The sequence below is a fragment of the Serinus canaria genome, chromosome 17 (genome assembly GCF_022539315.1).
Source record: "Serinus canaria isolate serCan28SL12 chromosome 17, serCan2020, whole genome shotgun sequence".
Lineage (NCBI taxonomy): Eukaryota > Metazoa > Chordata > Aves > Passeriformes > Fringillidae > Serinus > Serinus canaria.
The window spans coordinates 942,586-965,138 of record NC_066330.1 but is presented as its reverse complement, the minus strand read 5'-3'; the positions used below and the strand labels follow the sequence as shown (position 1 = coordinate 965,138).

The 22,553-nt window shown below is 51.6% G+C and overlaps 1 protein-coding gene across 5 annotated transcripts in view; it reads right to left on the bottom strand.

Annotated features, from left to right (window-relative positions):
- Positions 1-5,977: 5,977 nt before the first annotated feature.
- The window catches only part of NR6A1 (nuclear receptor subfamily 6 group A member 1), a 72,357-nt gene continuing 55,781 nt past the window's right edge, over positions 5,978-22,553 (bottom strand). For 4 of the 5 annotated variants that reach the window (XM_050980809.1, XM_050980810.1, XM_050980812.1 and 1 more), the window contains 7 exons: positions 20,372-20,427; positions 18,871-19,028; positions 17,826-18,053; positions 17,287-17,541; positions 13,884-14,005; positions 12,313-12,465; positions 5,978-11,396 (listed from right to left, as the gene is read on the bottom strand). In XM_050980809.1, coding sequence (XP_050836766.1) covers positions 11,308-11,396; positions 12,313-12,465; positions 13,884-14,005; positions 17,287-17,541; positions 17,826-18,053; positions 18,871-19,028; positions 20,372-20,427 — 1,061 coding nt within the window. In that variant the 3' untranslated portion in view covers positions 5,978-11,307. The remainder of the gene's footprint in view (positions 11,397-12,312; positions 12,466-13,883; positions 14,006-17,286; positions 17,542-17,825; positions 18,054-18,870; positions 19,029-20,371; positions 20,428-22,553) is intronic. The other variant, XM_030231280.2, reaches the window with a different exon arrangement.

Genomic DNA, 22,553 nt, shown 5'->3' with positions numbered 1-22,553 from the left:
AGCATCAGGGATCCCCCCAGGGACTCCCCCAGGGACAGGCAAAGGGCACCGCTCTGCGGGAAGGGGCGCGAGACCCTCCTTGCTCCCTCACACCATCTGTGGGAAACAACAAGTCCCCCAACCTCTCTGGAGGGTCCGGCCTGAGAGTGGCAGGACCTGCTGAGAACCAGGAGTCTCAGGGCTGGAGCAAAATTCACCATGTCTGGGCAAGAGCCTGCTCTGCTTGGTGCACAGAGCTGGACCACCAGCTTTGTGAGAAAAAAATAATTCCTCACCAGCTGTCCCTGCCAGCCCAGGGAGAGCTGTGTGGGGAGCACTGGGGTTTCAGCGGCTCCTGAAATCTCCTCTGGGGCCACCACTGAGGAGATGAGTTTGGACCTAACACTGGCCACCCCATCAGGAGCACCCAATGATGTCCTGGTCTGCCTGTCAGATGGCAGGTATTGAATCCGTGCTTCACAATTAGGGTTTCTTGGTGAAATATTCCATGACGGCAGCAGACCGGCACAGGAGCACCCCGGCTCCCAGCATCCCAGCATGTCCTGTTTATCAGGATGCCCCCGGGCCACACATCTCGCCTGGGACTTGGCTATGGGGAGCTCGAGGCCCCAGCTCTGAGCCGGGCTCTGGAACTGAGCCCGTCCTGCAGGGCTGACCCACCGAGTCAGGGACCCTTCGTGGCTGGTGCAGAGCCTGTCCCAGCATGGTGGGAGCCTGTTGCCAGCACAGCAGCACTTGGGCCCCAGGCTCTGGGTGCTTGGAGCCCGGCACAGCTGAGGACTGAGCTGCTGGCAGTGCCTCACAAAGGAAGGGCATGGCTAATGGCCCCACACGGCTGATCCTGCTAGGCTGACCCTGCATGAAGGGCTCATCCCACAGATCTCAACCCACCCAGTTCACCCACGGGTGCAGCGGGTAGGAAGCGGTGCTGGCAGGGAGAGCAGCAAGCAGGAAATGGGCTCAGTGGAGCATCACTCCAGAGCCACCGGAATGGAGCCCGGGCTAAGAATAGCAGCAGAGTGCTCTGCAGCGCTGGTCAGCCACTGCTCGGCTCGGGGAAGGAGCGCTCCCACCACCGGCACAGCCCCTCTGCCAGGGCCCCCACAGTCACCACGAGCTCCAGGGGGGAGCTGCCAGGCCACGGAGCAGGACCTGCCATCCTGCAAAAGGAGCCCAGGAGGGGCTCTGAGCTGGGGGAACTGAGCAAACACTGCAAGAAACAAAAGCAACTCAGGGCTGAAGGCTGTGATCCCTGCCAGTGTGGGATGGGGACAGGACATGGGCTCAGCCAAGCCCAGGAGTCAAGGGGTCCCGGATGCCTCCCATGCCCGCTCCAGGGTGTGGAGGCTGCCTGTGCTCCAATGGGCAACTCCCAACCCTTGGGTAACGGGGGACCCCCAGGCAGCTGGGCTCCCAGAGCCCCTCAGCAGCCCGATCTGTCACTTCCGAGCAGCAGCTCGGCCGCAGGGCCAAGGCTGTGGTGAGGCCTCGCTCTGCTGCCCGTGATCTGCAGAACCGCCATCCCCACGCCCGCCGAGGGGATGGGACGGGAAGCGGAGGCCCACACACGACTCCCGCTTCCTCGTCAAGCCCTGCCGCATCGCCAGCTCCGGCCTTGGCTGCCACCATGGCGGGGAATGGCGGCCGTGGCTTGGAGATGGCCGGGACGGGGACCCGGTTCCCCCCACGGACACGTACTCACCGCGAGGCGGCTGCACGGCTGCTGCGCGTGGGGCCGGCGGGTGGGAGAGCCTCGCTCGGCCACCGGCCAGGAGCTGCGACCCGAGGAGGCTCCGTGGGCTGTGGGTACCGCGCCCTGTCCACGGCAGGGTGGGGGATTTATGGGGACCTGCGTCTCTTGGGAAGGTGTTGGGGCTCTGGCTGCGCACACGCCGCCCCGGGCAGGACACCGGCCAATCTCCTCCCCATGGGGGCCAGGCTCAGCCAGGATGGACCCACTTCGGTGCCTTATTGGCTTCTGGAGCCACGTGACCATGCTGAAAAACATCATAATTAAGCTACAAAACGCTGCCCATAAACTAGCATTAGAAAGTGACAGTGAAGATAAGTGGAACCCCTGCAGCAGATAAGGTGCCCCGGGAGGGAGACCCTGCAGGGAGGTGGGGGGCACCAGAGTGCCGCAGCACCCACGGCCACTCTGATTTATGGCTCAGGGCAGGAGGGAGGCGGCCGAGGGCACGGGGCAGGACACCTCTGGGAGGAACGCGAGCTCACCTCACCCACCCAGCACTGGGATGCAGCCACAGCCTCCTTGGCCCTGAGAGGTCTCCTCTGCAGGGGAGGATGGGAGGAGGCTCCTCCACACTCAGGGCCCCAGTCCTAGGTCCCTGGAGCTCACAGTACCCGTGGCCAGCAGCTCTTCATTTGCCAGAACAGCACTCACCGAAAGCCAGCGCCCCTCCTGGGCCTAGGTAGCCATGCCTTGGCTGTGTTTTTGCCATGTGTAATTCCCCATGTTTCACGGCCATGCTCCATACTACCCACAGGCACTGTGCCGGCAGATCTCGGCTTCCAATTGCCCTGTGCAACACAGGAACTGAAGTGCCAAGGCAAGAGGCTGCATGAGAAACCCATCCTGCCAGAGAGGGGATCAGCTCTCACTGCCAGCCCCATGCTCCATCCATCCATCACCACGGTGTCTCCCCACATGTTTGCACAGTGTTCTGCTCTCTGCTTCATCCCACAGTGACAACAGCCTTGAGAAGGGGTGGCTGCCTTGAGCCCCACACCAGTCCAGCAAAGGCTGTGCCACAGCTCTGCTCTGGCCAAGTGGCTGCTGGCAACCAGGGTGGAACAGTAGGACCCACAGTCCTGGCTCAGGGAAAGCTTCGTCCTCTCTCTGTATCAGCACAGCCCCGACACGGTGTGACAGTGAGGTGCCCTGCAGTATTCCCATGCAGAGTGAGGGAAGCAGTGAGTGCCGGGTGCTGAGGGGAGAGGAGTGGGAGTGAGGGCTGCACAGCCCTGCTTGTTTTTTCCTTGCTTTGCAGCTGAAGAGAGGAGAAAAACTAATGAAAACAGAGCTCTGGAAGAAGCGCCAGGCCTGGAGTGGCTTCCGCCCTGATCCCCAGCAATTATCAGCCACATGCCAGATGTTCCGATGCGATGCCAATGTCAGAGAAAATAAATCTGTGTCAGGTTCAAGGTCCCTGCCGGCCGGCACACAGCGGCTCGCGGCTCAGCGCCGCGCGAGGCGGGACAGAGCCGCGGGCCGGCCGCGGCCGCTTCCTCCTGCCAGGCATTGTTCCCCTGGGAAGCCCCGGCCTCACACCGGCCACTTGCTATTTTTGCAGCAAGGTGCTTTCGGGGGTAAATACGTCCCTGCCGGCCTTGGGCACTTTCCTCTGCGCGGGCCCTGGCCAAGGCTGTGGCCTGGCTCCTGCAGCGGGCGAGCGGCCACGGTCAGGGCCAGCGTGTGGGCCCGGCCCGGCGGGGCCTGCCCGTGCCGTCAGGGTGGATTTCTGAGGGTGGATTTGGGAAGGCCACGCTGGAGTGGCTCCACAGGCACCAGGTAGGGCTGGCTCCCAGCAGTCTTAGGGGTTCCTGGGGACAGAGAGGAAGCACAGACAGGCGACATTTTGGAAGCCACAGCACCTGGGAGGGAAGGATGAGGTGGGTCTGGCTTCTAGCAGCACGGGACGTGCTGGGGAGGGGATGTTCAGGGCTGGGGACAGGCCCCAAAGCTGCTGCCCTGAGCAGGGCTGTCCTGGCCATGGGAGCGGCACAGCTCTGTGCCCTCGATGGGCCCAAGCGCTGGCACATCTGTCACCAAAGCTCCCGCTGTTGGTTTGGAATCTGCCTGGTCCCATCTCCTTCCCTCACGACACGGCGCAGCCGGAGCCCGTGGATCCACACCACCCGCAGTGGGCCGCAGCGTGCTTTGGCTCCTTGCTGGTGCTTAGCCTTGATGCTCAGCAAAGCATATCTCCTGCTCGGATTTTATCTCCATCCACTCAGCTTATCGGCGCGGGGCAGCCCTCCTGCCTGCGCCACGTTCCCGGAGCGTGCCTGCAGCAGGTGTGGCCAGCACTACTGTTTGCCAAACGCCGCTGCCTGCCCGCAGTCCCTGACTCCAGGGCCCGCGCTGATAATGCGCGTGCGGCGAGGACGTTGGCGATAGCGTTCCCCATGACATTACCTTGTCCCCCGCATTCTTCCGATGCCACACACGCCTGCGCTCGGGGCGCGGGCGGCCTGGCCGTGGCGGCGGGTGCAGATGCTGTGCAGGCAGCACTGGGAAGTGCTGGTGGTCTCCTCCCGGGGGGACTCATTGACATATCAGTCACATAGTTCTGCATAATTGGGACTTGGATGCAGCCTCTCTTTATGTTTCCTCTTGGAAGTTGCCAACAACATGAAGCACTCCTGGGTCAAAATGACAGCCTTTTGTTTACTATTCCTGCTTATGTGCCTCATTTTCTTCAAGGATAAGAGCTCTTTATAGGAATCTTTATTGTGATGAGGTTAGCAGAGAGAAGGATTTCTCTCCAGCTTTCTCTTTCACAGCTGATTAGCAGGGTCGGCCCATGAGGACAGTGATGTGGAGCACAGACCCAGCATTCGTCTCAGGGTCCCCCCAGCCATGAGGCATCTTCTCCAACACAGCCCCAACCTGCTGGCCCCCAGCACCCAGCCCACAGCACTGCTCCCCTCCTACTTATGGCAGGCTGCAGGGAGGGGATCCCCTACCCAATAAAGGTACTGAAAATCCCAACCGACCCCAGAAGCTTGGACAGGAGCTTACCCGGAGCACACAGCTCCCCTCCATGGTCTTACCAGCCCACCCATGGTGACCTGTCCTTTGTCTGACCTCTGGAGTGGTAACCAACCCCATTGGAAGTGCCCACACTTGGCAAACTGAGATGTGAGAGACTTGTGATGGACCAGACAATGGAGACCCACTAGTCTGCTGCACTCAGAACTCTGGTTTTCAGATGTGAACTCCAAACAGACTGTGACTGGGGAAAGGGATGAGGAGGGATGTGGGACCAATTGGTGACAAGATGGGGAGAGCTCCTAATAGACATGGGCAGGGTGGACATCAATGGAGAACCTTCCCCAGCTCTGGAAGAGGCCCCCCAGGACCATCCCAGCAGATCTTTCACCCACTGCTGGACTGACTGCGCCGCTGCAGGGAGGTGACCCAGCTGACCCCACAGCCCTGTCCCAGCCCGTGCCCATGGGGTGACACACTCCTGGGAACAGCCACTCCTGTCAAGAGGAAAGCAGCTTACCCTTGAAAGTTACTTTGCGAAGGTCAAGAGTGGGACTGTGACAGAGCAGCCTGACAAACACATCTCCCTTAGTCCTTGGGCCCGATAATGTATGTCCCATGCAATGTTGACACTAGTGATCCACCAAAGATCAGGTTAACAAGTTTGACGTTAGTGACAGCGTGATTTGTTCCGCGCTGGCTCTGAATTCATAGAGCCGCTGGCCTTCGGTGATAAACTATTGCGCCGCGCACGCGGGGCTGTGGCAGTTGTCACCCGCCGGAGCACCGAGATGAAAAGGAAGCAGAGCTCTAATCAAAATACAGTGGTCAGTAGGGGTTGAGCTGAAAATTAAAAGGTGCTGGTACTTTTCCAACTTCAGCCTGGCTTTCCAGGCAGCGCCTCGTGCGAGCGCGGGCTGAGGGGAGAGGCTGCCTCGTCACCTCTGCGTGGCTCCAGCTTCCTTTGAAGGTGAGGACACACCTGGCAGCCCACGTGCACAGAGCATCCTCTGCCACCTCCCAAGGAGCCCCACCACTGCTAATCTTCAGGGCCCCCTCACTGGGAATAAATGCCGTGTGGCACAGTGCCCTTATCCCAGTTCCCAGCCACCGCAGCAGCCCCAAGGCCTTGCCCACACCCACAGCCCATTCCAGAAGCACAGCATCAGGCAGGGCAGGGCCACCCTGAGAGAGAGCCACCACCGAAAGGGGAAGGCACAAACAGCTTGGAGACACTAGCGGTGCAGAACATTTCACATTTATTAGTTCATACAGCTAAACACTCACTAAACATGCATTCAACACTTATTGGTCACATTTCCACAGGTAGTCAAGTCCCAGAGCGGAGCAGGGGCGGAGTCGGCAGAAACATTCATTTGGTCGCATTGCGGGGAGGGGGCAGCTCCCGGTGCCCGTGCCCCGCGGTGACACCGGGCCAGGCACGCCCTCCTGCCCCAGCCCCGGCTCCGAGCGTGCCAATGCTCACCGTGTGTCATGCCGAGGCAACATCCTGCTTCCCTGATTTACACAAGGGATTGTGGGAAAAATGAACGGGAGAAACCATCCCTGGGAACGTCACCAAGGAGCCAACAACTGGGACTGACCCTCTTGGAAACGTCCCTCACACCAGCAAGGGGTGACACGAGCAGCAAACCTGACACACGGCCAGCTCCCGGGTTACACAGGCAGCCTCTGACCAGGACTGAGCTGGAGTCTGGCCTCTGGCTGCATGGGTACCCACAAAACCCAAAGTGTCCCCAGGGAGGGACAGCGGAGCTCAAGCACAGGACACACAGCAGTGACAGGAGCCAACCCCAGCCCACGGGAAGGGAAACACAACTCCAGCAATCACAGCCCCTGCTCCTCACTGGCAACAGACACTGGCAGTGTTTAGTTTTTCACACAATCCCTTTGAGATGATAAACAGGATGTCACACGAGGTAGTTTAGTTATGGAAATTGAGTCAATAATGTTATCAACTATTACAAGACATTTTATAAATTGAAAGAAACAATGAATCACAAAAGGCTTTGTTAAGGTTGATCGTCATCTGGTCTCAATTTCTGTTTCTTTTTGCCCTTGGGGGCATTTCTTCCACTGATCCATGTTGCTTCTTTCACAGACTTGTCAGAGGGCAGCTCACTGGAGCTATTTTTAATTTTATTTTCTTTCCAAGGGAAAGACACTGCCTGGATTGGCCTCCCCAGCTTTTTGCAAGGCCGGTTTAAACTCAGATTTGCAGACTCTGGCTGAGGGTGCTGGGAGGGGTTTCACCCTTCAAACTTTTGCTGACTCTCAGTGCTGGCCCTGTCTGTGGCTGTTTGGACACTCATAGCAGCTGTAACCCAACCACAGCAGTGGTCACACAGCAGTGCCCTTCTCCAGCTGTCTGACTGTTCCTACAACCACAGTGAGAAAGTTGTACTGAAGAAAATTAAGAATTCATAAGCAACAGAGTACAGAGTCCTGCAACTGGCTGCCAGGGACACAGTGAGAAACTCCTGTTTCCCCCTTTCCATGAACAGTCAAAGTCAAACATTTAACATTTAGCTATGAGGGAATGCAGAAACAGAGCCCCACAGACAGAGCTGGTCCCCAACTGCTGGGTGGTGCAAGGGCACAGCCTCGTACAGCCCCGTGCACCTCTGGGATGCTCTGCCCACTGCACCACGTCTGAGCCTTCAGCAGGCAAACTTCCCACAGCCAAAACCAAAGCTTTTCCCCCAAAATCCCCATATGGGGCTCTGTTCAGCTCTCCAGGGTCCTCCAGACAAGTTGGGAAAGAAGCAACTGTTGCAACATCAAAACTAGGGTTTCTCTGGGTCACATTTTAAATACTTATCCCTGAGCTTCTGTGCATTGAAACAACACACTGTGAACCCAGAGAAACACCACAGCTTGATACTGATAGCTATGCACTCCCCTTCATTTACACTTCATCTACAACTTAAAAATTAGTTTCATACTTTAACTAGTTCCCCAAGTTTCCCCTTTTCTCCTGCCTTTCATGTGGCAGGGATGATTGCCGCTTATTATCCTGAGAAATAACAACATTTTCACAGACACTAGGCTTCATAGCTTCAAATCAAAACCAAGAAAGAAGAAAGAATGAATGGGAAATAGCACATTCACAGGAGAATCTTTTTTTTTTCTTTTTTTCCTTTTAAAAAATGTAGTAAAGATAAAAGAAATTCAAGTGTTGTTTTTTTTTTTTTTTTAAGTTGGTTTGAAGGACAAGACTTACACTCCTTTACCTGAAGTGGCTGTGGGTCTGTGCAGAAGCCTGAGGAGCAAGGGCAGGTCCTGCTGGCACAGGGGAGGGACAGCAGCAGAGCCACTTGAGCCCTTGCATGGCTGGGGACAGGGCCACCAAGGTCCCCCAGCAAGTGAGAGCAGCCACACTGAGGGTCAAGGCTCAGCCCCTGGCAGGAGCCTGAGCTGAAGGGGAAGAACTCACTCACTTTCCAGAAGGTTCTGTCGAGGCCCTGGGGTCTGGCATTCGCCTGGGATGGAGCCCCGAGAGCAGGACCCTTCCCACTGCTCCTCAGCAGCCTCTCCTGAGCACTTCAAATTTATGTCCCAAATCTCTGCTTGGATTAAAAGTAACTCTTCAGCTTTCTATCTGCACAGACACTTTGAAGGAGAAGAGGGGGTCAGCCAGCCAATCTATCTTTCAAATCGGGGATAAAAATTGACTTGTCATGGCAGAAAATTCTACCAAAGACTATTATTGTTGATAGATTTCTCTATGACAGAAGGTCAGATAAGCAAGAGCAGATAGATACCAAAGATAATGAACTTCCCCCTAGTAGCATTAAGCACAAATAAAATATGAGTCCCTGTAAACTGAATGTTACATGAAGAATGGAACAAAAATTCCAACCTTTCCAGGGTGTCCTTCAAACCAAATTCACAAATACATCTACCTAACGTCTCTACGTCTCTAGCTACATTCCTACCTTTTCATAATACCTGAGTTTGCAATGCAACACATTCACATTACCCTGTTTAAAAAATACAAGTCATTCGAGGACTTGGTGCAGAAGATATCAGGAATGACTGCCCCGTGATTCCATCTGGTCTGTTTGCTGCTTCCTTACCTGTCAGTTCAGGAAGGATTTTCTACTCCCTATGGCAAACGTGTATTTGGGAACGGATACTGCTGCCAATCAACCTTTTGTAAAATTTGCTTTCTACAACAGAAAATAGAACATTCACGTCTGTTTGTCATCATAACTGAATTTGGGTTTTTGGTTGTTGTTGGTACAGCATTAGTTTTGGGAGGCTATTTTAGAAAACCACAGATTACCCAATAGATTATTTTTGTTGGGTAGCTGGCAACAAGATGACTGTTTTTATGTACACTAATTAAAACACTTATTCATCAACAGATTATAATAATTCAGTAACTGTAGAATAAAATCACTCCTATGCAATTTTAACAATTCCTTGAGTGTATAGAACAGCAAGCCAGAAATAACCCGTAATAAAAAGATCATATCAAGCTATTTGGAAATTAAACTCAAAAGCTGAGAAATACATTCTAACTCACAAACAGATACACTAAAATCTTCCCCTGAACACGTGAGGTATTGGCTGTATGCAGAAGGCTTTCCTGAGAATGCACACGTGTCTCATTGTACTGTCAGAAAGTAAATGAGATTTGTGGAACCACCTTTGGGTGCGAAGCTCCACCGAGCTGAGCCGCTGCTGTGCCCAGCAGCTGGTACCCGTAACCTCCTGTTTAAATAATGAACAATGAACAGCTATGGACTTTGAGAAGAGGGAAACGTTGAGCTGGGAGATGCCCAAGCAGGATGCCCGTGGTGAGGCAGCACCCTGGTGTGGTGTGACTGGGCCGTGCCAGAGCAGCAGGGCACAGCCCCCCTCGGGCTGCGCCAGCAGCACCCGCTGGGCCAGGCAGGGAGGGAGGGAGGGAAGGAAGGACAACTTTGGGGAATGGGATTTTCCTCCTGCTCACCATCACATTCATGCACAGCAGCTGCAGCCCTGCTGAGCTGTGCTTGCTCTGTGCCACACAGCTGCCACCGGGAAAGACAAGAAGGTAGTGACTCGTCCCTCCTACCCTGAGGGAACAAAAGTTGTTTCCACAAGTATTTTTAAATCAGCATTCAAACACTTATCAAGGAGCCACTTTGCTAAGTGAATGCCAGATTTATATCTAAGGATGCAGGGAAGGAAACCCAGACAAGGCTGTCTAGGAGAGTGACAGATTCTTTGAATATTAATTCCTAATGAAGGAGATGAGATCAAGAGCATCTCATCCAAACCTCCCCATCATGAGCAGGAAATCATGAGGTCACTCATGAGAATGCCCAAGTTTAGCTAAACATCAGCACTTAGCAATCACTCAATCAGTTCTCCATCTGGAGCTGTGGAGAGCCTGTGAGATGGAAAATCCAAGCCTGGCAACACCTAGAACATGACAGGTAACCAAGTACAGCAGTAATGTAGTTTTTCCTGGGATTTCACAAGGAACAGGGCAGTGCTGGCAGGATATAACTATGGAACACCCATTCCCTGAGTCCAGCAGAGAAAGCCATGCCAGAGGACACTGGAGTACCTCACCCCACTACACAGGCCCCATTTAACACAGGATACATTAACTGCTCTCAAAATGGGGATTGCTGCAGTGCCGAAGTCTCACGAGCCAGGTACCATGTTGGAGGAACACATTTAACAGGGGCAATCCTGCCTCTTCTCTAAGTAGGTTTTTCCTGCTTTTGTAAACCTAGAATGGATTTTAAGGAAGTGATGATAAAGTCCTTGCCATCCTCTAGCAAGAAAAGCACCTTTGTGTAATGCCAGAAGCCTGTTATGAACTGCAGGAACAAATTCAGAGAAACTGGCAGGTGGTGTGGCAATAGTAAGAGGGCAGCTGGCCAGGAAGGGCTGGGACAGACCCCACCTGCAGCTCCCCAAACAGGCCAGGGCCAGGGAGCCCCTCAGAGCACAGCCATCCCACTGGAAACTTGCATCTGGAACCTGCCAGGGGAAAGGAAACCAACTGCCTAGACAGACTTCTCCTTCTCCACTCCTGCCTTTTTATAATTAAAGAAAAAGCTTGGCACTTCTCTAGCACCCACTTCTCCAAAGTCATCCCTTTGGGATACCAGCAGCTCTGTCAACATTTGCTCTCTGTGACAAATGCTTTGGATGCAAATCATGGAAAGAGCAGTGCGTGAACAGCATCTTCTCTCCTTGAGGTAGTCTTAGTCATCTCGGTCCCCAGCCCCAAATACAAAAGAACTAACCCTAACAAACACTGTAACATTAAACATCTTCACATTCTGTAAACTGCTGGAGAATGCATCTGCTGCATTCTTACAGAACCATGTGCATCGTGTTGAAGATCATACATTCAACTCTGTCGTGAAATAAATATATAGGAAAACGAGTTAAAAAACAAAAAACAAACAAAAAAGATTCTTGCTACGAGGGCAGGGAGGCGCAGTGCCCTGTCTCCTGCCTGGATGGCCTTTGCCCCTCTCCCGGGTGAGCCGGGCCCGGCCCCAGGCTCAGCGTAAGGCACCGGCCGGGGCCAGCTGCGCTCACTCTTTGCTCACACTCGTCTTGCAGGAATGTAGAACGGCCTTAAAAAGGAGAGGCAGCTGCTCCAGAGGGACATTCACCATTTTTCCTGGTAAGAAAGAAATCAGAATTAGCAGCCACATCTGAATCAGATTTCAGAGACACCTAAGCCAGCAGCACTGGAGACGGTTTTACCTTGAACCTTTCGCAGAAACAGTTAATCATCCCACAGCTACATCAGACATTTGATATGCATTTGGACACAATATGATTTATTTACTGAATAGAAAGCAAAATAAATGGGCAAAGTCAGATGAAAATGATTTCTCCACAATGGATAAGTATTTATAGAAAGTGAGAAAGGCTAAATCCCATCTCACCTCAAACCCCCTTGTTGATCTACATGAGTAAATTACGAGAGCTACTCTGAGATTATTATCTAATTCATTATGACAGAGTAGGATGAAGCATATGAAGCCTTGACACAGGGAGGCAAGCATCTCCCTTTGCCACAACATTCAGGAACAGTTTTAGTAACACTAGGCCTTGGAGATCTAATTAGCAATGCAACTGCAGCTGAGAATTCACCTGCAGATTTCTGAGGTCCAGATGAGGAACCCTGAGGGTTACACTGCTCTGGTTGAACTCTGCTGATCACTTTCTGCTCAGGGATCTCCCTAATTCTGATGAGATAACTATTCAAACCAAGATTACACCCTTTTGAGACAAATTGCACCCCATCTGGGAGTGAAAGAAGAATAAAGGGAGACTGAACAATGTACTTAGAGGGTGTCAGGTTGAAGCAAGGCAACTCTTCTGCAAGTGGGACTAACCCTGTGCCCACCAGCATCACCAGGACACCTTGGCAAGAGCCCCTCAGACTGGATGAGCTCAGGGCAACGGGATGGGCTTAAAGATGGGCAGAAGCTCTGATAGGAAATGGTCCCACACAAGCATCCTCGACCAAAGTCCACAAGAATTTCACTGCAGTAAGGTAAGTATCTCTCAGAAGCACTCAGAGTTACCTGCAATGTAGCGGATCTCTGGCAAACACATCATTAAATCCGGGAAGCGGTTTGGCTGGTGGGGGTATTTGTACTCTGTGAAGTCCTGGCAAACGTACCAGTACCGCTTGTTCAGCTGCTCCAGCTGGGAGGCGTTGGTCAGACCCCTGATATCTGCAAAGGAATACAATCAGAGCAATGAAAACACAACAAAAACATCTCGGAAGAGCAGCAGCCTCAAACTTACTGCCACTTCCTCAAGACAGACAGATTTCTGTCACTCTGATCTGGGCCCCTGCTTTAGAGACTGGCTTCCAGCACCCGCTTAGACCAATCCTAAAATTCCCATCTCCCCTCCTGCTGTGCCTGCATCACAGATGTGTCTTTATATGTATGTCTGGATCCAGAATTTCCCTCCACAAACGGCTGGGAAGAGAACAGCTAATGTCCTACACTGCTCACCTGCAGCTCAGTGAATGCTCTTGGAGAGAACAGCCTCAGCAAACTGAAATCCCTGCCTGGCACAACAGAGTCAGATGTCAGGGTTTGGTCCTCACAGCAGATCAGTGCAACACCTCCTCAGACAGGAACATATTGGTTTTAGGTGTATCATCTTGGCTGAGGACAGTGCTCAGCTCTATAATTAAAGATATCATCACATTCCTCCCCGTCAGCTTATGAATTATGTTACAGGAGCTTTATAAACTTGTAAAGTTCTCATATTTAAATTTAGCTTTGCCAGTGTCAGGCAACACACACAAAGGAAGAGGGGACAGGCAGGAAGTCCCACTGGCAGTGTGAGCAGCGGCACTGGCGGGTCCTGGGGAGGATCCAGCACAGCAGCGAGGAAGCTGCGGAGCGGGCTCGGTGCTGGGAGACCATCTGACGGAAGAGGCATTGATCTACTGCCCAAAAGCTGACTTTTAAAAATAAGTCTCAGGTATTTCACATAAAAAATTGCAAACTTCAACTAAAAATAAAAGAAGACAGGAAGTTAATGAAAATACATTTTGGAAAACAATGGAGACAGCTCGAGAAGTGCATTATCCAGTGTCAGGAAACTGCCCAGGGAAGCAAACCGGAACCTCAGCCCGGCACAGATTGAAGTGTCAGCACTATCTCCCTCTGGAAATGAGCGGGGGAGGAGGGAGCCTGCAGCACATTTTTACAGACTGCAACTATCTTTCACAGTACAAAAGACTTGGGGGACATTTATTTCCAAAATTACAGCTGAACACTATTCACTGAGCATTTGTCTCTGCATGGATTTTGAAATGCCCAGGGTGTTGGAGAAGCCTGAACTGCCAGCTTTAATATGCTGCTTAATCAACAGGAGGATAGAGCCCCTTCCTAGGAAGAATTCATGGCCTGCATGTAAATACTTCATTCGTGATTACCTTTCACTGTGAAGAGTCAGATTTAGGTATAGAACCTAAAAAGTAGGAACCCAGCTAAGAAACCTAAGGATGTATCCTGAATGTAAACATTTTAACGAGTCTGAAAAACTCTAAAAAGAGAGGAACCAGTCTTAAAATTCACCCTTTGAGGCATAAAAATGAGCAAGTGTGGCTGGTAGCTCCTCTTTGCCTCACCTTGGTTTAGGAAGTTGATGGCTTTCATGCAGGCGTACTCCTCGTTGCTGACCTTCAGCTGGTTGAATTTGCGGAAGAGGTAGATCAAGCGCTCCATCACCTCCATCCCCTCTTCACTGAACCTGCAGGACAGACACCACATCAGCACACGGACTGGACAGTGAAGGCATGAAGCTCATTAAAGTAGCTTCAGAGATTTTAACACCTTGCAAGATAATTTTTTAAAAAAAGTGATCAAAACTGCCTGAAGTCTGCTGGCACCAAAAATAGGGAAGAGAATGTCTCAGTTACAAATGCAGAATCATAGAATCATGGAATGATTTGGGTGGAAATTACCTCAAAGCTCATCCAGTCCCATATTCTTGCCAAGGGCAGGGACACCCTCCACTAGACCATGTTACTCAGAGCCCCTGTCTGGCTCAGGGATGGGGAGTCCACAATCTACAGAAATTTTTAGGAAAAAAACCCTCTTGGTGATTCAGTTGCCCATCAGCCTGTTTTAACAGCTGAGAAGGTTTCACAGAGCCAGGAATCTGCAGCAAAGCCAGTGACAGAGATGGGCAGCACAGGGCACACTGATGCACAGGGAACACGCCAAAACCTCCTGGAAAATTGCCTGATGGAGATTTTGTGGGTGCAGAATGAGGTCCACCTGCTAAAGAGGAGGGTGCCACAGGAGAAATACCCAACATGTGCACCATGAAAAAACCATGGGGAAGGACCAGGCTAGAGCAGAGTGGGAGGCTGTGGAGGGCTGTGGGTGTCTGCAAGCACCTCCAGACCATCCCATGCCTGCCCAGGGCCAGAACAGCCTCTTGGGAACACATCTCACAGCAACAGCCCCAGCTTCAAAGCAGGCACATATTGCAGAAGCGCTCAGAAGTGGGACAGAAGTGTTTCGGGAAGCTTCAGCGTGCTCTGGCATTGTGCAGCACAAAGAATAAGAGCACAGACAGCAAGGCATCTCTGAATAGAACAGAAATAGAACCTTTTTCACTGAATAATACCTTATTTTGGCATGTGTGTTTGTTTACTTCAAAGTTATTTGTAAAATGCATGGTGGGGTTTGACCTCTGTGAAGTGAAAACAAGCTGTCTGAACTCCAGGTCAGTTCTTCAAGAAAGTAATATTGTAAGCGATGAAAGCCTTGTCGGCTAATCTAAAGTTGTACAAGTTTTCTTGCTCTCCAGTTGACATTAAAAATCTTGCAGGTGCAAGATTGCAAAGCTCAAGAAGTTAATGAGCACAAAGACCACTCAGTCATCTGTGGGGTTTAATTGTTTTTAGAGCATGCACATTTTTACCAGCCACTCATCACTTCATAAATCCAGGAGAGCTCTTCTCTCATTCCTGCAGTTGAACTGTCTTACTTTTCTGCACATACTTTCCTCCCCCTTTCAAACAAAGCTGTTCTGTTTTTCACAGCCCTATTTCTTCTCGAGGACTGACTCCTCCACACACTTTTCCTCACAGTTTACACCAGGCAAGTTTCTGGTTGGGAGTTGTCAGCATCAGCTGGGGAGGAGGGGGAAGGGAAGCGCTATCAGGAGTGCTGGGGGAGGTCAGGAGTCTATTCATTTCATATTCATCTTCAGAAAAACAGCACAATAAAAGAAAACATTTGATCTAGCAGGCAAACAGAACATTTAGCCAGTTGTTAGCAGCAATTAAAACAAAGGAGCTGGGGAGCTCATTCTACGCCTTTGTTTGTCACCTATGCTTTAGCACTGCTCTTGCCATTTTGGTAAGAGCAGGAATTAACCCTGAAGTGCCAGACCATCCCTGCTCAGTGACATTTCTCCAGCCAGATGTGAACTCTAATGAAGTTCCCTCAGCAGTCATTCCTGATCAATGCCAGAGGAGCCAGGGGCTCTTTGAGAGCACCCACAAATGGGACACCTCTCCAAAATGGCCCCTCTCAAGTCTAAAGTGACCAGATATTCCACGAGTGCTTTGGGCAGTGAGACTGATACCCGTGAGCTATCCCACTGCTGCTGGAGACAGTCAAGCCATGGCTGAAGGACCATGAAGACCAGTGGGAGGGAGCAACACAGCTCCAGTCCCCTCATCTGCACAGCTTCCCACTAAATGGCTTTTTGGGTGTGCATTCTCCCAGGTTACTAATGACAATTAATGACACTTGAAAAGCTAAATCACAAGAGGAGACTGCAGAAGCATTCCTCTCCCAAGAACACCTATTTTCATCCACGTGCACAGATCTTCTCTGAAGGACCTTCAAGGCGACCAGCTCTGAATTGCCGGTTTCTGCAGGGCGAGGATTCCTCCTTTGTCTCGTTGTCCTACCTCTCGCTTGTATTTATCACAAACTCTAAATGAAACAAACACTTCTCTTGTGAGGCTCTGACCAGGACAGCAGGAACAAAAGGACAGCTGAATGCAAGAACAAGTGTCATTGTGGTTTTCTATGACCCTCAGTGCTCCTCGCAGGAGCTGCACCAGATGCACGATGAATGGCTGTGCAGAGCAGCACCAGAGAGCAACCTGTCCCAGGAAATGAGACACCTGGGGCCAGCTCCCTGCTCCCTGCCGTGGGCTCAGCCAGCCAGCGCCTCTGCTTGTCACAACAGATGCACAAAGGAGCCCCCAAGAACCATGAGACACTGCAATGGCCGAGGACCACAGCACTATTTTAAAGCTCTGCTCATCAGACATCCTCTGGCGACTCTGGCAGCATCGTGAGCCCAGCAAGGGCAGAGAGCAAAGGGCAGGTGTTTAAAGGGAGGATGGGCAGCAGTTTCTCTAAATCCTACCTGTTATGCCAAAGTATGGTGAGACTGGGACTCTCCTACCAAAAGAAGAATCCGTCTGGCACCAAGACTACAAAATAAAATATCCAAACCAAAAAACAACACCCTGACCAACATGATAAATGAAAGGCAGGTTCCTCAGAGCATCAGATAGTCTGTACCATGGAAAAAACAAGAGCTAAGTTGCAACATCTTTAAATTTATCTAATCAAAACAATGAAATAGCAATTAATAATGAACACTTTGATAATACAGACAATCAGCTATGTGAACAACCTTTCCACTGGCCGGAAGGGTTTTTAAATAAGACTTTCTTCCTTGTGTGTCAGTTTTACCCTCCTCATAAAAAGGTGGCTCGTAAGGCTCTGTTGGAGGACAACAGCATTGCTACGTGGAATTCAAACAGCCCCACACATCACTGTGCCCCTCCCTGCAGAAGGGAGCTGTGATCCAGCACTGACTAACCATGATGTGCTTTCTAAGCCTGGAACAACTGTTCCCTAAAAAACAGAAGGGGACAACGGCCACAGGTACAGTGACCTGTCCCAGGAGGTGGTCAGGACATCTGTCTGTTGGGCTCCCATGCTCCTCATCCCCAGATCTCGCTGCCTCACCCTGAGCTCCGCCCATCTCACCTGTGCAGCTCATCGTCAGAGGGAGAGTACTTGGAGGTGACATCTGCAAGGTCACCAAAGATCTGCTTGCTGTAAACAGTCAGCGAGGAGAGCAGGATCAGCTCCTGCCACGTAGAGCTGAGCAGGCAGGTATAGTCCTTGATGGAGAGCTCGCAGAAGAATGGCAGCTTCTTGATCCAAGCAATCTGCCTGAAAAGCAATTCATCCGCCAGACGACACAGCAACGCAAACAGCTCTGCCTGAGTCACTTTGTACCTGCAGGCACAGTTAGTACAAAGGCAGAAAAAACCATTAAAAACACTGAATGACATCATCTGACAGGGAACTTGGAAACAAGGCAAATGCCAAAGGAATTAGGTGTCACCTGGTGACAGGAGCCACGCTGGTCAGCACCCACCCAGCCCGGGCAGGGGCTGAGGGGAGTGCTCACAGCCCTTGGGGTCACCCACCTGCCAGGCCCACGCAGCCCAGCCCCAGCCCCAGCCCCAGCCCCAGGTCAGGTTTGCTGCTGGCCCCGGGGCTGTCCCTGCCACACGCACCCGTCCTCGATGAGCATGGGGGTGCCGAGCGGCTCCAGGTCCTCGGCACACAGCAGCTGGCTGATGAGGCCCTGCGACTGCGGCTCCAGGCTGCGCGGCTGCGGCGCCACCAGCGCCGAGTGCGCCGAGTAGCTGAAAAGGTGCGGCAGGTACTGGTAGTGCGTGGACACCGGCGTGCCCAGGTACTGATCCCTGAGTGCAGCGAAGCCGTTCAGCTCCACGGACCTACTGGAGAAGGAAAAGCTCTTCAGTCCAACCCCAAAACTCCACCTGATTCAGTACAGCTCCACCAGAAATGCGAACAGAAATAGGGAAAGCAAACAGAATGGAAATGCCTCTGAGTTCAGTGACTGCACACCCAGCCTGGCTGGGCACTGGCTCCACGTGATGGAGATCTGGGAGCTGCTGCTGCTGAGCTGCTGTTCAGGGAGCAAAGCAGAAACCCAAAACCCACCTGTGCCCAGCCTTTCCACCCCGGCCTCCTCACAGGGCCAGAATTTAGGACTGTACATTAAGTACTCTCACAGCCTGTGAACACAAACAAGGCCAAGCTTAAGCTGCAACTGAAAGTAGATGGGACCACGTCTGAGATTCTGGCAGTGTTTGCAATCAAAGGCTGCATCAGGAGGTCTGCACTCACAGCAGCCAACTTTAACATAACACCACCAATTACTAACATAAATGGGGTTTTTTTTCAGAATCTGAGTAGAATGCAAAGAAAGAGCTTGTGCAGAATGAGCAATGAAAGGTGATCAAGTTCTCAAGATCTGCAGAAAACACAAACAATACAAACTGAGGTACATTTTAAATGTAATTTTAACTCAAGATTACCTTCCTTTGCTCACAAACATCTCATTTCCCAATTCAATTATTTTCAACCTGGTTCCTGTTTGTCTTAGAACACAATCAGAGAAGTAAGAACCTGCTGCATGACCAGTTTACACAGATGCACTCACATGTTTTCCCTACACTGACCCCAAATATCACTCAGGGAAAGAAATCCAAGATTCTTGTAACACCAAATTCTTCCAGGGGTCATTCCCACCTTGAAGATGGAGTAGAAACAGGTGAAGGCTGGTTGCTCTCAGAAACTCCATTTCCAGGGGAACTATGGTCACTGTCTCCGTTGTTGCTCCATGACATGTTTGCCTCTCCCTCAAATTCTTGCCCAGACATAATTCTCTCAATCTCTTCCTCTGATATCTGTCAAATGCAAGACACAATGGTTGGGAACAGAACAGCAGAGCCTCTGTTTGTGGGCACATCCAACAGGGCTGACCCTCCCACCCCCTGCAGGTACCACCTCCTTCCTCTGCATTTAACAACACACAGGGAAAATTCTATTTACAGGTAATCGTGGTGACCTCCACAGCACCTTTCAAGTGAGGGTAGCACAGCAGACAGGAACTGAGACATGAAAAGATGATGTCAGATGGACATGGCAACAAGCTGTAAATCAGCCACTGTCAGACCCTGAAAAACCTGGCAGTAATTGAGGCCAGTGCATTGGGAACATCACTCAGGACTGGCAGAGGGAATGGCAAACAGGAGGTGGGGCAGGCTCTGCTTTGATAAAGCAATCAAGAGAGACAAGGTGACACATATAAAATCATTCAGGAATGCATTTACAGGGAGACAGTGCTCCCTATTTTCCTCCAGATAAGAACCAGGTGGCACCTGAAGTAGCAATTGAGCATCTAATACTTCAGTTCTAGAGAGTAACATATACAAAGCTAAAATAGAGTAAAAATTCTTAAATTGAGTTCACTGTAATATAAAGTTTCAAGAAAGTACTGGGCATGCTCCTGGAGAAATGTTCCACCACTAATGGAGAAAATGCAACAAAAATTTAGAGTCATCTTTTTTTATTTAATTCTGTGTATGTCCCTTAATGTGAACAGCAGGAAAGAGGTTTGTGTGGTTGGCAGGCTGTGTCTGACACTACCCAGCAGGGCAGAGCTTGCTTGGCTCCTCACGCTTTGGCCTGGGCTGAGGGCTCCTTCCCAGGCACACAGAAACTGCTTTCAGTGTTATTTCTATTTTGCTAAAATAAACAGTAAACTTTTAAAAGACCTCTCTTCCAGGAGCAAGCTGGAAATGGCCATCATTCCTCAGGCTGTGGCACAAGCTGCTGTGCTGAATTCCCTCACTCTTTACAAGGCATCTCTGGACAAGCTGGGCCATCAATCAGACAGACATTTACTGGTGCCCTGCTTGCCACAGCTGAAGGCATTGCAGCAGGCAGATGAGATTTACTGGCACTCAGGGAGGGACAGACGTCCTTGTGTGGCTCACAAAGGACAGGGTGCAGCGAGCCTGTCCGTGTGTCTGGGCAGCACGCAGCTCTATTTCCCAGTCTGCAGCTCCTGGTGTGTTTCTGACAGAGCCAGAGCCCTGCCACGCCAGCAGCAGGCACAGCCAGGGGTGATGGAGGATCAACCAAGCCAGCCTCAGCTCTGGCTGAGCTGCTGCTGTGCTGTGAGCCCAGCCCAGCCCAGGAGACCAAAAGCTGAAGGGAACCACGAGGGACAGCCACACGTGCTCACCTGGACAGGTCCAATGCTTTTGTTTCTGCCTCCTGGCATGCCATCCTCCCTGATTGCTGAAAGACACAACCAAACCTTAGTGAGGAACACTGCTGCAGGGTATTAGGCAGATACCTATTTATGTTGAAAGAAGTTTTCATACCTTAAAAAATTCATTTTTTTCATTAAAGAAGTTTACAGAGACACCTCCAGTGCTTGAGCAGCACACAGAATGGTTCTCACCCCAAAAGGCACAGACTCATCAATGGGGCTACAAGCATTACTCAAGGATTTTAGCTTCTTCATGTGCTCCTTGAGTGACAGGCAATGAAGAATAGCAATCCTTTATCACAACTGATTTCAGCATAATTTGAGAAGTGGGACAGGGTAAGAAACCTTATCAGACCCCTGGAAATAACCCAGTGAATGCCCAGGACTGCTGGAAAATGAGATGTGAGGCCAGCACGCCCAACTGCAGCACCCACAGCCCCGTGAAGCTCCAGAGAGACACTGCCAGTGCAGCCACCAGCACAGACACAAAGCACTGCACTGCTGCCTGCTTACCCTGCTGTCCCTTCAGAGGGTCACATCTCCCACAGCCACCACAGAAAACACAGGGGAGATGTTTGACCCTGCTGGCTGCTTGCAAAGCTGCTGTTTAAAACTCAAGTTACCACCCCAGCTGCACAGCTGCATTTCAGAGGAGCAGCCTCATTTCTCAGCAGCATTTTTAAGGCTCTTTAATAATTTCCAGGGAGGTGCAGTGAAATCCAGCTTAGGGGATAAACCTGCAGCAGTTCCTGTACCTCTGTCTCTCCCTGCAGGGGCCAGTGGCAGCCCTGCTCCCGTGTCCCCCCTCCCAGGCTGGTCCCTGTTTATCAGGGCCTGATCTCTTTCCCACCACGACCTGGCCAGACTTGGCAGGAGGCTCTGCCCAGCTGCACGGTGACCTTGCTGCTGCACAGCCTCACCCTGCTTGGCACAGGGGCTGCAGGAGGCCCTCCCAGAGCAGAAAGTGACACAAAATTTCAGCAAAAATTTCTGTCCCAGAAAAGCCCCGCTGCTGCTTGGTTTGAGACATCCTCAGCTGGAATCCTCCTCATGTGCCTCGAGGCTGCTCCTGCAGCTCAGGGAGTGCCAGCAGGGCACAGGAGAGGGACACAGGACCTGAGCTGTGCCTGCCCAAACCCCAACCACTGACCTGAGCAAGGCACAGCACTGGCTGTTTATTTCCTATGACAGCCCTTAAAAAAAAAATCAGCTTCTCACTTAAAAAAAAATAATAATAATTATGTAAAAAAAGCTGTCAGTTATCTGTTCCTCCCTTTAGGGTTTTTTAACTTACTGGAATTACAGGAATTCTGGGGGAATTTTTCTCATTTCCAAGATCTTTTACCACTAACTGTGATTCAGAAGCTTCCCAGATTGCCTTGGTCTTTTGATTTCAAAGAATAATTTTAGCAGACAATAGCTTACACCTGCAACAAAATGTAGGAGTGCTTTTGCTGGTGGTCCATCAAAAAGGCCTCAAGAATGGTTCCCAAATACAGATGGACTCTCTGGAATATCATCCTGGTCCTGGGCTGCATGACAGCCAGTCTCCTCAAAGCTGGTTTTCCTACCAATGCTAAGCTCTGCCCCTTATCTGAGCTTAAAAATTATTATATTTAGACCTAATATTGAAGGGACTTTCCAACCCAACAATGCCACAACCTGGGCACCAGGGCAGGAAGAGAAAGCTCCAGAACCCAACACTGAGGACCTTCAGGGCTGCCTGCGGCCTCCCTGGCCTGGGCAAAGCCACCAGTGGGGAGTGAAATTCACACGGCTGTAGGGGAAGGAAGAAAAAGGAAAGGAGAAAATTAAGCTAAGAGGGAAGGAGGAAAAGGAGGGGAAGGGGAGAGGAGGAAAAGGAAGGGAAGGGGAAAAGGAAGGGAAGGAGGGGACAGGGAGGGCGGGCGCGCGGCCGGCAGGTGGCGCTGCGCCCCCGCAGGTGAGAGCCGCCCCCAGGTGAGGGACCCGCGCTGCCCCCAGACCCACAGCACACCCCTGACCCCCAGGTGAGGGGCTCTGAGCCACCCCCTGACCCCCAGGTGAGGGGCTCTGAGCCACCCCCTGACCCACAGCACACCCCTGACCCCCAGGTGAGGGGCTCTGAGCCACCCCCTGACCCCCAGGTGAGGGGCTCTGAGCCACCCCCTGA